This window comes from Halictus rubicundus, chromosome 8 (genome assembly GCF_050948215.1).
Source record: "Halictus rubicundus isolate RS-2024b chromosome 8, iyHalRubi1_principal, whole genome shotgun sequence".
Taxonomy (NCBI): Eukaryota; Metazoa; Arthropoda; class Insecta; order Hymenoptera; family Halictidae; genus Halictus; species Halictus rubicundus.
In genome coordinates, this window is record NC_135156.1 from 8,476,799 (window position 1) to 8,488,946 (window position 12,148).

The 12,148-nt window shown below is 30.8% G+C and overlaps 3 protein-coding genes across 10 annotated transcripts; 2 read left to right on the forward strand and 1 right to left on the reverse strand.

The window, feature by feature from the left end:
• Positions 1–68: 68 nt before the first annotated feature.
• LOC143356029 (uncharacterized) lies at positions 69–2,371 on the forward strand. Of its 3 annotated transcripts, none has more exons than XM_076791350.1 (5): positions 69–265; positions 748–914; positions 1,054–1,155; positions 1,366–1,656; positions 1,741–2,371. In XM_076791350.1, the coding sequence occupies exons 2-5, from the start codon at positions 774–776 to the stop codon at positions 2,005–2,007; spliced, it is 801 nt and encodes a 266-aa protein (XP_076647465.1). In that variant the 5' UTR covers positions 69–265; positions 748–773; the 3' UTR covers positions 2,008–2,371. The 3 variants fall into 3 exon arrangements, with proteins under 3 accessions (XP_076647465.1, XP_076647466.1, XP_076647464.1); XM_076791351.1 differs by having other exon boundaries at positions 69–231; XM_076791349.1 differs by lacking the exon at positions 69–265 and adding an exon at positions 341–580.
• Positions 2,372–2,685: 314 nt separating this feature from the next.
• Lrr47 (Leucine-rich repeat 47) lies at positions 2,686–4,589 on the reverse strand. Its single transcript, XM_076792082.1, has 4 exons — positions 4,422–4,589; positions 3,431–3,961; positions 3,069–3,358; positions 2,686–2,995 (listed from the first exon to the last, which is right to left on the reverse strand). Exons 1-4 carry the CDS (start codon positions 4,587–4,589, stop codon positions 2,770–2,772), a joined length of 1,215 nt encoding a protein of 404 aa, XP_076648197.1. The 3' UTR covers positions 2,686–2,769.
• Positions 4,590–5,469: 880 nt separating this feature from the next.
• Dnmt1a (DNA methyltransferase 1a) lies at positions 5,470–12,009 on the forward strand. Of its 6 annotated transcripts, XM_076792062.1 has the most exons (16): positions 5,470–5,576; positions 6,150–6,668; positions 6,787–7,150; positions 7,224–7,550; positions 7,624–7,776; positions 7,866–8,325; positions 8,398–8,597; positions 8,659–9,073; positions 9,134–9,457; positions 9,735–9,886; positions 9,957–10,291; positions 10,364–10,475; positions 10,543–10,692; positions 10,754–10,920; positions 11,137–11,377; positions 11,439–12,008. In XM_076792062.1, exons 2-16 carry the CDS (start codon positions 6,205–6,207, stop codon positions 11,709–11,711), a joined length of 4,137 nt encoding a protein of 1,378 aa, XP_076648177.1. In that variant the 5' UTR covers positions 5,470–5,576; positions 6,150–6,204; the 3' UTR covers positions 11,712–12,008. The 6 variants fall into 6 exon arrangements, 5 of the variants coding, with proteins under 5 accessions (XP_076648177.1, XP_076648175.1, XP_076648179.1 ...); XR_013082661.1 differs by having other exon boundaries at positions 7,866–8,597; positions 11,280–11,377; positions 11,439–11,577; XM_076792060.1 differs by having other exon boundaries at positions 7,866–8,597; positions 11,439–12,009.
• The last annotated feature ends 139 nt before the right edge of the window (positions 12,010–12,148 follow it).

Sequence of the window (12,148 nt, forward strand, 5' to 3'; positions counted from 1 at the left end):
GACAAACAGTACGTACTCTACACAGCGTCATTATATGATTCAACTACTGTGCCTAGTTTTGTAGGAGGGGATGGATTGTGTATACAAGTCACGAATTTCTTCCATTTTTGGATATTATAAAAAAGAAAATATAAAAATGAAAATTTAGATCGTTGTGAAACGTCATATATTTGTTCCTCCTTTCTCTTTTCTCCTACTGCGACAACATGCTAATACTTTTCCACAAGTATTGTACATATCAATATTGATATGTGATATATATTACGTATGTAGCAAATTTAATTAACTATTGCAATATGGAAATTACACTAAATTTATATAATACATGTTACGACGTTATATTTTGAAAATTTCAATTTTTGCATTGTACCATTATTGGTTCATCTTGCAATTGTTTATCATTTAAACTAACCAATCAGTCTCTTTGTTTACCATATCCGAAACGCAGTTATGTCTTAACCTTAAACGACAGTTTAAATATAATACGGAGTCTGATATTCACTGCGAGTCGTAATTAACAGTTAAAACACATAGCTTTCCATTATTGTCATAAAGAGTGACGAAATCTTTTACATTATCCGTAAGATATCCATATGTTTACCCAATTAAATAAAAATTAGCACTTATAAATTCATATAATTTCATTTGATTAAGTGGTTACTGCTATTTTATTACCAAAAATTAATTTTATTTCTTTGAGATTTGTATGCATTGAAAATTGTTTATAACTTAAATTTTTTGTTGCAGCTTTTTATTTTTAGCATCATTTCACAATGAGTATATATAATGATATTAAAAAAGTAACTAGGATACCTTTCGCAGAGGGTCCGTCGTCTTCATCATTTATACGTCACAGCACAGCTAAAAGAAATCCAAAAATACATAAGAAAACACTATCACCACGAAATGCAAATGTCAGTACTTACATAGTTGCACAAAATTGTTGTATTGTAAACAAGTTAGGTAGACTTAAAGAATGTTACAGCTATGTATTTCAATCTAGATACAGTGAATATTATTAATTGTACTCTAATAAAATGTTTCACTTCACAGTTATACACTGAAGATGACGATAAAATAAATGACAACAGGCAAAAATACAATGACTTGCCGAAAGAAATAGATGAAAGCGCAATAGCCTCTTCTATCAACGAGGTAAAAGAATCTATTTATTGCAAAGTATAATAGAAATATATGATATGCAGTGTATAATAGCAATTTAATTAAAAAACATGACAAAATTTGTGTCAATATTATTTATAGTTATGGAAAGTATATAGAAAGTATATGTGAAAGTTGTGCAATCAATTTTGACCACTGTTATTAGAAAGTTATCATTCATGAAAAATTAATTATGATTTACAGGTCAATGGTGGTATCAATTATTCAAATGAAAAACTTGAGGAACATTGGAAAACAAAACAAATTGAGGCTAGTTTAAATTCTTCGACTAAAACTGATTCTAATCTTAACAATTCATGCAATGAAACAGAGGATATTGAAGATGAGGAATATTTTTTAAGAAAGTGTAAACTTCATAAAAATGCAGCAATCAGAGGTCTTCTAAAAAATCATATAATATCATTACATGACTTACAAATACCAAACAAGTCTGGAGATGTAGCAGAAAAAGAATGCAGGAAAACGCATAGGCAGGTGAGTGTAAATTATAAATATTACGATTTAATTGATAAACCAATTGGACATGTTAAACTGAAATGTGTTTATTGTATACAATAGAATGAAAATATTTCTTCATTAAACCATGTAACTGAAGAAATGTATTCTATGAAATTAGTTCAGTATCCGGAGGACCCAGAAGTTTTTGTTCAACCTATACATGCCTATGGAAAACTAGATGAAAATGAATATAAAGATATTGATTTTACTGTACCACGTATAGGTAAAAAACATGTAGTCACGCCACGACATTTTTATGTCAATCAGGATGACTCAGGATTTGATTTTGTCAAAAAAGATGCAAAGGGGAAAAAATTTGTTCTTTAAATTGAATACGTTCACTATCACTGGTTATTTTAAAATCGTTCATTTACTGAAATAAGTATAAAAATGATTAACATGTGATAATGAATGTGTTATCTCATTTTAAATAATGTTTTAAATCAATTAAAAGGACGATTCTGTGATGACTACTTAAGAAATTAACAAGTAATGTTTTATGCCTTAATTTAAATATAAAAAAGAGAAACGAAAAACATGAAATATCAACTATTTTGCAAGTTTAAAATCTTTTTATAGTAAATACATTTCTGAAATTGCTCAAATTCAAATGATCTATATTATATTAATTGAAGTGTAATAAATATTATTAGTGATAAGATAACAATATTTTTAAGAGACTCTGAATAAAAATGTTTTGTTTTCTACAACTTTTGTATGTAGGTATTTTATCTCCTAAAACAAATAAATATCTTTCTTGATAAAAAAATATCTTTCTTGTATACATATTAAAAAGATATGAAATAGATATACTAATTGTTGTGCTAATTAAAATTTCAATTACTAAAGGCAAATATACTAAACCTTTTTACTTTCATGTAATAGTTACAAACTTATTATTTTCTAATAAATTATTATTATTTTCTTATTATTTTCTAATTAATTTTTATTGTAATTTTAAGCATCTCTGTTGAACTTGTAAATATTATTTTCATTGCATTTTTTTCATATTTATTTTATTTTTATGATCGGTGATACAAAATATATTACAAACTTCTGTATAAAAGTGAAATTTCAACTATTTTTATACTATGCTTTTGCATAACTATATACACAACTACTTGAACAAAAATAACAATCAAATGGTATTGTAACATGTCCTGATGACTTTACACTATTAGCTATCGCAGTTAAGTGAAATTCCACAAACTTTCTTCTGTAACAATCAAAACAGGGATTGCCACAAACACAATACTTTGCTGCATCCAAATATTTTACTAACATCAGTGGAATTGAACTGGCATCATATGGAAGCCTAAAAAATTAAATAAAAAAATACACATAATCATTACATATTTTACTAATCATACCAATTATGTATTACAAACCTTGCTTTAAGAACTGTTCTGCCTGCGTACTCAACTAATTTTGGTAAATCCATATCAATCACAGAATCCATACTTTCACCATCAAATTCATTTTCACAGACATCTAACAAAATTAATCGCAAGTTTCTCATACTTCCTGGCAAATATTTTAAATTATTTTTAGATACATCTAAATATTTTAAATTAGGTAATGATCCCAGACTCTGTGGTAAATGTGTCAACACATTTTTACTAACTTTGAAATTAACAATAGCATGAAGCTTCCCAATCTCTTTTGGTATTATTGTTAACTATATAAAATACATAAAAATGATATTAGAACATGTATATGAATATTGCTTGTTTATAAAATATTAACGTACCATATTATTGCTTATGTCTAATAATTTTAAATTATTCTTTATAGCGGGTTGATCTAGCCATACCCATTTCACAGCTTTATCAAGACGATTTTGTGAAAGATTAAGTTCTTGTAGATGCTGCAATAAACCTAATTCTTTAGGTAAAGATGAGATCTGATTATTGGATAAATTTAATATTCGCAAACTTTGAAGTCTTAAAATTTGTCTATCAAAAGATTTTCTATTCAATCCGACTAGATATAATTCTTCAGTTGTTCGTGGGAAACCCTCTAACGTCGGATACTCAGAAGATTTATTAACCACAACTTTAATTTTTGGAGCGGAAGTCATGCATTTTGGATTCAAATTTGAAATAGCCAGAATCGATGCATCTATTTGCTTAGACATTCCTAGCTTCAATGTGTGCATGAAACTTTTCAGTTGAATCATGTCAGCTTGAATAATTAAATCATGAGGTGGTTCTATAAGACGGATTGTTGCTTTTCCTTGGTTAATAAATTTGTTAAATATTTTCTCTATATTATTATCAATCTGGAAATATGTAAACATTAAAGTTAATTTTTTTTAATACATATATATACAGGGTGTCTCACAGATATTACCACCTTTACGTAATTATTATTACTCGCAGTGAGAAATGTTTTGATGAGACATGTTTGATGAGAAATGCTCAAAGGCAACATTCAAAGCTATCGCTAGTAAGAGATATAAGAAGCTGCATCAATTCGAGTATAAAAAATTATATAGCTCTATTTAAAAAATCAAACTTGACTGTCATAAGTCCTTGATGCGTCCACCTATAAAAAAAACTAATAACACCAGTATGTGTGTCTCTTGAAACCACTTAATCTCCATCGATACATTTCCCCTTGCAAATAATAATAATGACGTAAAGGACGAGGTGATAATATCTGGTGAGACGCCCCCTACCTATTTTTATTTATTTCAACCTTCTCTTTAATTCTTTCACTGAAGTGTTCAGACATTTTACCTTATATTTGGTACCCTGTTTATTTTGCAATGTTTGCCAAAGTAGGTATAAGTCATTGCCTTTTATCGTGTGCCTTCCAATTGCTAAAATTGAACGTTGTGATTTTCTTCGTATTATATTTGTAGAAGAAACTCTATTATTGACTTCTACGTTACAGTATAGTTTCATTTTGAATTTCTCCTAGGTAAAAAGAAAGAAGAACAACATTATTTTATTTGAGAAATCCTTTGCTATTATTGGTTATCTATTTAGACCATAAGGTAATATCAGTGTATTGTAATATAAAACTCGGGTCACATAAATATTTTTTGCAAACAGAAAAACATGAAACCGACACTTCTATTCTATCTAATAGATTGTAAAACAATGTAAACAATTTCCCTTTTTCGCGCGCAGAATTCACTTGATCGGCTATACACAATACATATGCTATATATGTATTTGTTGGACTACAGCTGATTCTTACCAACTTAATCTATACATTTAAATGTTCGAATATCTAAAAATATGCATGAATATTAAGATCTAAAATAATCATAGATTTTTTACCAAATTTTAAAACGGAAATACTCATTTATCATTATCAATTGTTATAGATTCTTATACATAGATGGAAATATTATTTTGGCATTAGTGTTTGAACTCTTTGGCAGTGATGAGATAGTGGACGGGTTTTTTCACGCATGTGCGTCCAGCAGGCATGCGCGGCAAATTTAGGATCAGTAAAGTAAAAGATTGGGTAAAATGGGGTATCTCGGTCACCCCGCATAATTTCGCAAAATTTGTTATGATTTGATTTTGAAAGATGAATGTATGACATGTGTATGTCAATCAAATATTAATATTAACTTACTAAAAATGTGTAACGCTTTCGTCTCGCTCCGGATTCTTCCGGTACTTTCCCGCCAATAATGGTACTCCACTACTTTCTCGACAAACGAAAACACAGATACGTTACTGTGCTGGATGCGCATGCGCGAAAAGACCCATCCAATATCTCACCTCATCACTGGCGGGCAAAGGTGAACGTTAATACCAACGAAATATGTATTTATATACATCCACCTGATCCTACCGCTGTTCAAAATTGTGAAGATGAAATTACAGTGAATCGTTATGTACTAAACGTGCACTCTACTTATTAACCTATCAACGGTAAAATATGTATTTTAATTTTTAATCCACGTATAGGGTGCGGCAAAAAGATCTTTCGAATTTCGTTTAGCTTTTGTTTCGTTGCTAATAAGACGAGGTCGGTGGTAGTGGGTTCTTTCAATAGCGTATATAATTTTCAGTTGTTACTATGTCTTGGACAGGTAACTAACGTGCGTTCTTTATTGAAACGTTTATTAAAAACAACGAATCTATGATCATGACGCACAGAGCTTTTGATAACAATTTCACCAATTGTCGAAATGCTGCTCTTCCAGACAGAAAAACGATATTGTTATGGGTTAACAATGTCAGGGCCACGGGGTCGGGATTGGTATTCATAAGTACATGAAAACAAACTATATTCTGCGTACATTTCAAATGTGTAATCAAATTTTGAATTGCGTTCACCGTTGTTTTATTGTTGAATTTTTAAATTCGGAACATATTTTTGCCCTGTTTTATAATAATTATATTAATTGTTTTGTACGAACTGTATAATCCATTAATTATGTGCAATTATGTTCTATAGAATTACATTGATGCTATATTTATACAATTTTGTTTTTACTTTAGCATTAAACAAAATTTGTTGGAATTACAATTTATAATAAAAAACTCTTATATTGCTATGAAATCTGGCAGTACAAAATCTCTGAAACATGGCCCAACAATACTTGATATGCTTTCAAAACAAATTGCTAAAAGAAAAAGAACAGATTCAGGTATCAGTAATGAAGAAGAATCACAGAAATTGGAGAAATGTATTTTTGTAGTGGATCAGCATGATAAAGAAAATCAAGATCCGAGTGTAAGTGAAGAATATTTAGATAAAAATCATGAAAAGAAACTTAAAATTGAAAGTGATATAAGTATAGTAAAAGTAGAAACTAAAAAAATGAATACTTTTGTTGAAAAATGTGAATATTGTCGTCAAAAATTGAACGATGATTTAAGATATTATCCAGGACATCCAAATGGAGCTGTTGATGAATTTGTTGCCTTGACTGATCCAAAATTATGTTTATTTGATGGTAGTGAGTCATTCGTACATGAAAGTGATCATCATCCGCAAAATAAATTAACTTACTTTAGGTAAAACTTTACATTTAATATTTTGTAAAAGCATTGTGTAATTTGTGTGTTACAGTCTATATTTGTTATTTGTAATTTATAATATTCTATGTATACTTTTCTCTTTTGCATACTTTAGCGTTTATGATAAAAATGGTCATTTATGTCCATTCGATGCTGGACTCATAGAAAAAAATGTAAAGTTATATTTCTCTGGCTACATGAAAGCAATTTATGAAGAAGACACATCGCCTGAAGGTGGAGTACCTACTAAGGACATGGGACCGATAAATGAGTGGTATGTTTCTGGTTTTGATGGAGGTGAACTAGCTCTCATTGGTTTTAATACAGCATTCGCCGAATATATTTTAATGGAACCATCGGAAGCATATGCTCATTTCATAGAGCCTGTTAGAGAAAAGATATACATGAGTAAATTGGTCATCGAGTTCCTTTTAGATGAAATGAATCCAACATATGAAGATCTACTCAACAAACTTCAAGTAATAAAAATGTATTTTTAAGAATACTATTTTTATTATTACTTGTCTCGTATTAATACCATATAATTTTCAGACAATTGTTCCACCTAAAGGCATTGCAAGATTTAGTGAAGACACTTTACTGCGACATGCACAGTTTGTATGCGATCAAGTATTGTCATTTGATGACTCGGCTGGGTCAGATGATACCCTTCTTATTACAACTCCCTGTATGCGAGCACTAGCAAATCTGGCAGGTGTTATGCTAGGGAAAAAAGGATCACTTCGTAGAATAGACCATCGAAAACAGAAAATTAAAAAACCTGCCTGGACAAAAGCAACTACAACTCAATTAGTCAATGATATGTTTGAAAACTTTTTTGCTGATCAATTAATTAAACACGATGATAAAATAACAATGGTAAATAATTGTATAATTTTAATTTTAGAGATATATTTGAAGTAATATAAACTTTTGTTAATACACAATACAGGCACCTAAAAGACAGAGGTGTGGAATATGTGAAAATTGTCAACAACCAGATTGTGGTCTCTGTAATGCTTGTGGAGATATGATCAAGTTTGGAGGGAGTGGAAGAAGCAAGCAGGCTTGTGTTCAAAGAAGATGTCCAAATATGGCCGTTCAAGTATAAATAACAATATAAAGCTCTTTATTTAATTATTTAACAATTTTCGATTGATTATAGTGACTAAACGTACTTGTATCTATATTTAGGAAGCAGATGACTCTGATCCGGAAAATGAGGAACAGTTTGAAACTTTAATAAATAGTAACATTATTGAAGAAAAAAGCTACAAGAAAGCTTTCAAAGAATTTAAAAAGGACATTATATGGGAGGGAAATCAAGTTGCTATTGACAACCAGAAGACATATTATAAATCTGTCATTGTAGGAGATGAAAATATACAATTGAACGATTATGTGCTTGTTGAACCCAAAAATCCATCGATTCCACTCCACGTTGCTAAAGTAGTTTACATGTGGGAAAATAGAAATGGTATAAAGCAATTCCATGCAAATTGGTTTCATAGAGGAAACGATACAATTTTGGGAGAAACATCAGATCCTATAGAATTGTTTTTAAGTGATGACTGTGATAATGTACCTTTCAGATCCATTAGATCCAAATGTACTGTCATTTTTAAAAAAGTTCCAGAAAATTGGAGTGATCTGGGTAAGAATTTAATATTCAAAATGAAAAAAGATTTTAAATTAATTAAGATATGTTGTACGTGTAATGTAACAGGCAATGCGAATTTGGGTCTGGAGAATGAGATAAAAAACATTGACGGCAAAACATTTTTTTATCAAAAACATTATACACCTGAAACGGCTCGATTTGAGGATCCTTTGCCTAATCCCGAATGTCGTCGTAAAGAAAATATTCATCGCTTTTGTCCTGCTTGTGTTCGTGTAACAACATTAGAACAATGTAACACGCCAAAGGTATGTAAAATTATAAATAATTACACACGCATCACTTCTTTGATATTAAAAATGTCTTAAGGTATGCGAGAGAATAGAAGAGAAGAGTAGCAGAGAAGTTATCTATGGAGTAGTGAAATATAAAGGTGAAGAATATAGAGTTGGTACCGCGGTATTTTTAAAGCCTGGAACATTCAAGTTTAAACATAAAATTATGTATGAAGACGTAAAAATAAAAAAGGAAAACGTAGACGAAGATACGTATCCTGAATTTTATAGAAAATCGTCTGATTATAACAAAGGTTCAAATTACGATACTCCTGACCCCTTCTGCATAGGATACATAAACATGATATACGCTACTACGAATGACGTAATAGTTTCACCTTCTGATATTAATATTAAAGTAAATAAATTATATAGGCCCGAAAATACGCATAAGGATTCTATATCAGTGGAACAAGCTGACATAAATATGGTTTACTGGAGTGACGAAGGTATGTTGTACATTTACAAAAAATGTTGCTACTGTATTTGATATAAAACCATTTTTACAGTGTGCACTGTCAAATTTACTGACGTTGTTGATCAGTGTTATCTTGCTTATTCTGAAAATTTAAATCAACCTACTAATGAATGGTCTGCATCAGGACCAAATCGATTTTATTTCAATGAAGTTTACAATGTACAAGAAAAAACATTTGATGATCCACCTTATCATGCCATTAGCATTGGGAAGACTGGTAAAGGTAAAGGTAACTTAAAACTTAAAGGCAAAAAAACAGAGGAATATCAGAAGAAGACATTTGTGAATAAACCTATTGACTACAAAGCAGTAATAAATAAATTGAGAACGCTGGACGTATTTGCTGGCTGCGGTGGTATGTAATTTATTATGTTTCTTTAATATAATAATTAAAAACGAAAAATAATTAAAGGTGTGCGGGAACCCGAAAATATTGGGTCGTGACGGGACGAGAATTTTATTCAGGACTGCGACGGAATCTCGAAAATTTCGGGATTGTCAAATATATTGGGATTTCCAAGAATATTGAGGATTCTTGAGCATATCAATTTTCGGGATTATTCTTGAAAATATTCGGGTACCCGTCATTTTCGGGTTCTGGCCTACCTCTAATAATAATTCTTTCATTGTAGGACTATCAGAAGGTTTACATCAAGCTGGTATCGCTGAATGTTTATGGGCTATTGAAAAAGAAGAACCAGCTGCTCATGCATACCGATTGAACAATCCAAATACAACAGTATTTACAGAAGACTGTAATATATTATTGAAGAACGTTATGGATGTTAGTATGACTAATTATTTTATAACTTCCTGCTGTTGTCACTACATAATAGATTCAATATATTTTTTAGGGTAATATAACAGATAGCATTAATCAAAAACTCCCTCAGAAAGGACAAGTAGAGTTACTGTGTGGAGGTCCACCCTGTCAAGGATTCAGTGGCATGAATCGTTTCAATTCACGACAATACTCTTTATTTAAAAACTCCCTTGTCGTGTCGTACTTATCATACTGTGATTACTATAGACCCAAGTTTTTTATTATGGAAAATGTTAGAAACTTCGTATCTTTTAAAAAAAGTATGGTGTTGAAACTGACACTGCGGTGTTTAGTTCGAATGGGCTATCAATGTACATTTGGTATTCTTCAAGCTGGAAATTATGGGGTACCTCAAACTAGGCGAAGGTTTGTTTTTCAATTATGTAATTATGGCGCTGTTTCATTATTTTGTAAACTTCATCTTTTTATATTGCACAGAATGATCATACTGGCTGCTGCACCTGGACAAATACTTCCAAATTATCCAGAACCAACACATGTCTTCAGCAAACGTGCAGTTTTATTAAGTGTACTAGTCAATAATAAAAAGGTAAATAATATTATACATTTTCCAATGATTCTTATAAGAAATTCTTACTTTGAAAATATTATTTTAGTATAGTTCTAACTGCTCTTGGACCGATTCAGCGCCGTTTAGAACAATTAGTGTCAAAGATTCTATGTCTGATTTACCAGAAATAAAAAATGGATGGAATAAGGAAGAGATACCTTACAGCAGTGAACCAATAACACATTTTCAACGAAAAGTAATTAAATTGAAAATACCTGTCCCCCGTGTTATAAGATCTTTAATTTTTGTTCTTGTAGATGAGAGGCCAGCAATACCAACCCTTATTAAGAGATCATATATGTAAAGAAATGGCACCTATTGTGGAAGCCAGAATTGCTCATATTCCAATTGCTAATGGTTCAGATTGGCGTGATTTACCAAATATTGCAGTCAGATTGAGTGATGGAACATATTCAAGAAAATTGTACATATATACATAGATAACATCATTTATAGAGGTGTGCGAGAATATCGGATACGGAATTTAATTCGGAATCAGGACGCATTCTCGACTCGATACCTTCCCGACACGTCACGACCATCGGGTACCCGACATTTTCAAGTTCTCGCACACCTCTAATTATTTATCGTGATTTTACATAATTGTAACTATATTGAACGTATTTCGTCTTCATTTAAGAGAATATACTTATGATGATAAGAAAGCTGGGAAAAGTTCTAGTGGAGCATATCGTGGAGTATGCAGTTGTTGCTCAGGGAAATCATGTGATCCTGCAGATCGACAATTTAACACTCTAATTCCATGGTGTCTTCCACATACAGGAAATCGTCATAATCATTGGGCTGGCTTATATGGTAGATTACACTGGGATGGATTTTTCAGTACAACTGTTACAAACCCTGAGCCTATGGGAAAACAGGTATTCTTTAAGAGGTTGTTTATAAAAATTTTATAAAAATAATTAAATCCATTTATATTAGGGTCGAGTGTTGCATCCAGTACAAACTCGAGTTGTCAGTATACGCGAATGTGCAAGATCTCAAGGATTTCCAGATAGCTTTAGATTTTATGGAACTATACATGATAAATATCGACAAGTTGGAAATGCAGTTCCTCCTCCACTTGGAGCGGCCATTGGACATGAGATAAGAAAATGTATACAAGAAGAAAATATAGCCACCGAGACTCACAATGACATTCAATTGGGACTGAATCCTATAAAATCTGTAATAGTTAATGATTGTTCTAACTAGAGCATTTAAAAACGTAATTTTCATTTCAGCATTAACGCTAACAAACTAGTCTCTAATTCAATTTTATTAATTATTTTATTTATAAAACTATTTATTTAATTTGTGTTATATATGATCTTATGTATGAGTTCTTATGAATGAATTTGTAAATGTACCTTCCACAAATTTTCTTTTTACGCAGCTATGCTATTTATTATTAAATTAAAATACATCATTATATACAAACATTAAGATACATCAATCAAGAAAATAAAAGTCTGTAGAGGCAAACTTTGTTTTCTCTTAATTATTTTACATTGCATTTACCTTCCCATTGGATATTACCACACAACAGTCATGAACAGTCATGATTACGTGTATGTAATTAAATACTTTCCTTAGATCATTTGGGATTTCATAGTCTTTCGTGTCGATAATTCATGCAACCTATCAGTTGC